This window comes from Penaeus monodon, chromosome 24 (genome assembly GCF_015228065.2).
Source record: "Penaeus monodon isolate SGIC_2016 chromosome 24, NSTDA_Pmon_1, whole genome shotgun sequence".
Classification (NCBI taxonomy): Eukaryota; Metazoa; Arthropoda; class Malacostraca; order Decapoda; family Penaeidae; genus Penaeus; species Penaeus monodon.
In genome coordinates, this window is record NC_051409.1 from 3,215,509 (window position 1) to 3,218,384 (window position 2,876).

The 2,876-nt window shown below is 49.3% G+C and overlaps 1 protein-coding gene across 1 annotated transcript in view; it reads right to left on the minus strand.

The window, feature by feature from the left end:
- Positions 1-85: 85 nt before the first annotated feature.
- LOC119588801 overlaps positions 86-2,876 on the minus strand; it is a 3,137-nt gene continuing 346 nt past the window's right edge. The window contains 5 exon segments of the mRNA XM_037937449.1: positions 86-1,771; positions 1,946-2,344; positions 2,497-2,570; positions 2,573-2,650; positions 2,653-2,780. Of these exon segments, the coding sequence (XP_037793377.1) occupies positions 86-1,771; positions 1,946-2,344; positions 2,497-2,570; positions 2,573-2,650; positions 2,653-2,780 (2,365 nt within the window).

Genomic DNA, 2,876 nt, shown 5'->3' on the forward strand with positions numbered 1-2,876 from the left:
CACTACAAAACAGAGGTTTATCAATGACTTAGAGAGAATATAATCGGATGTGACTGATAAACCAATGACTAAAAATACTAAAATACTAAAAAATCTCGATGATATCCGGAGCCCCGTCGCCGACTTTCGGCTTCTCAAAATCGCCTCCGAAGTAAGCGTACACTTTCTTGGGCACAAGGACCTCGCGCGGCTGCACCTCATCCTGCTCTGCGAAAACCTCCACGTCAGCGTTGCACATTTCCCTAAACACTTTGATCATCCACTTGAGCAGGTCCTGCTCGTGCCACTCGAGTCCCTCCCTTCGCTTCCGTTCCAAGACGTTGAGAAAGGCGTTCTTGAGCGCGAATCCGGCCGGAATGGGAATCTTCCACTGGCGGGAATCCCACCAGGTGTAGAGCGACTTCACGTCTCGGGGCATCCACACCTCGGCCTTCAAGCGGGACAGCAGCGTCTTGCAGGACAGAAACACCCGTCGTTCCTCAGGCAAGAGCTGGCTGATTACCGCTACTTCGGCTCCTGCAAAGCTGCATCGCCAAGTTCCATCTGCCTTGTTGCTGAGGTGGACCTCCTGAATGTCCGGAGGCGTCAGCGCTGGTCTCAGCACGTCCTTGGGCCAGGGAAGAGGGAGCACCGGCACCAGGTCGACGCCCACGAGTAGGAGCGGGTACTGGCTCCCCTGCCACGCGAAGGACAGGGACACGCCCACCTGGGTCCTTGTCACTCCAGGGGGAACAAAGCTCAGTCGCTTGTCATGCAGGGTATGGCATTCCAGGTAGCTCGTAATGAGGCTGTAGAAGTTTTCAATGAGTGTGTTGCCCTGAAAGTTTGGTGCGTCTGTCTTGACCTCGATTCTGAGCCTGTGTCCACAGTCTAAAACCTCCCGCTCGTTCTGTTCCACTACCATGACCTCAACATCCGGGATATTTGAAAGAACAATGCTAATGTCACATTCATCCGGTGCATATAAGCGTGTGCCATCGGATGAACTCCCCACGAGAGTCAGGGTACCCTCGTAAGTCTTGTCTTGTAATGCTACTCCATCGGCAATAATCTGACATTCCTTTTGGACTGCTGTGCTCACTTCCCTTGCCTCACCCTCGCTGAAGTCAACACTGAAGTCACTGCAGTCATCTATGATGTCACTCAAGCCCACCTGTTTGAGTAAAGTCACTGTTGCTTCTGCCGGATCAGCTCTTTCTGGAACGTTAGTGTTATCCTTGATCGCAGTCTCCGTCTTCCGGTACAACTTGAGATACTTAACCACATTTTCTTTGATTTCTGAAGGCACAGTACCTGCTCCGCTCACTGGTTCCTCATCATGAACCATTGCCGCCAGGAGCTGGTAGGTTGAGTCGTGGCAGTTCATGGCAGCAAAATGCAAGGCCGTGTGCCCGTACTTGTCTGGCTGCAGAGGATTGGCTTTAAGATCCAGGAGGAGGGCCACGCAGCCGGAGATGCCATGGGCCGCTGCCAGGTGAAGCGCGGTGGTGTCGTTGGTGTAATCAACCACTGTGTCTGGATGTATCCCGCAGACTTTCACAATCATATACATGAGCTGCAGAAGTCCTCTCTGCGCTGCTACTGACAGTGATGCACAGACAATAGAGGAGAGGTAAGACGGAATTTCATAGCTGTTGCTGCTGTCTGAGTTTTGATAGATGGAGAAGAGGTCGTCCGTTAGTTGGATTATAAGCTTTACATCTTTTTCGCTCTCATCTTTCAGTTTTTCATACATATCATCTAGTTTCCTTTTCTCCTTTGCATGCAAAGCCTGTGTGGAAAAAATGCTCTCATTTTTATAATTATATTTACATATATTGTGTAATGAAATAGTACTATGACAAAAATATTTGTGTTCTATCAACAGTATAAAAGACATAAAGTACAAGATATTTTATAAAAAAAAAAGAAAAGAAAGAAACGGGTAGGTAGCAAAAACACTAACCACTTCTATTTCCTCTCGTAAGTAGTTTGGCATGATGTCCCTTGGCAGAATTTCCGACAAGTCAGATATGTAAAGGCTCGCGTTCATGTCTTTAACCATGACAGCTGCAAGACTCCAGTGTTTATAATGGAGCGCCACGTGGAGGGACGTGTGGCCACCCTCACTCAACAAGAAGCTCAGAGCCCCTGCCTGTTGCAGAAAGAACACTGTGATGGTGCAATTAAACTGGGCGGCTGTGCACATAAGAGCCGTGAGCGTCTTCACACCCAAGTATTTCCACTTGGTCCGCCATGGCGTTGGGCCTCCTAGAGTGTCCAGCATGCGGTCTATACCCTGGTGGAGAAGGTGTTCACGAGGCGGGAGCTGCAGCTTCTCCCAAGCCAGCCTGTTCTTATAAGCCTGGGGGTTGAATTCCATCATTTCAATTACTAGAGTGTCAATTGGAGAATATTGTAATCAAATTATACTATAGGCTTTAATGCTTGAAGGTAAGCATGTTAGTTCTATTCGTGGTGATCAGACAGAAATGCCTTTTATTAGAAGTTTCTTACCCTAGTGATGAGAACTTGTACTCGGATTGTGACATCAGGGGAGTTCCAAGCCTGCTGCAGGAGAGTGAGGCCCCAGTCATGGAGGTGAGAGGAGCCCCAGCAGCGATGAGGAGACTCACTATCTTGCGGCGGTTGGATGTGACTGCGAGGGAGCGTGGGTAGAGAGACTACCCACTGGCTCGAGAGGGGCACCTCGGCACAGCTGTTTGGAATCTTTTACTGCGTCATCCCCCGAGCCGATCACTGTCAAGAGCTCCTCGTACCGCATCTCAGGGACCCCCTTTCTGTGAAACAAAGTAAATGAGTTCATGTGATCCTGTCAGATGAAGGGCAGAGTCTATCTCTGTCGGTTAGCTTTTTTTCTGTCTCTGTTTTTTGCT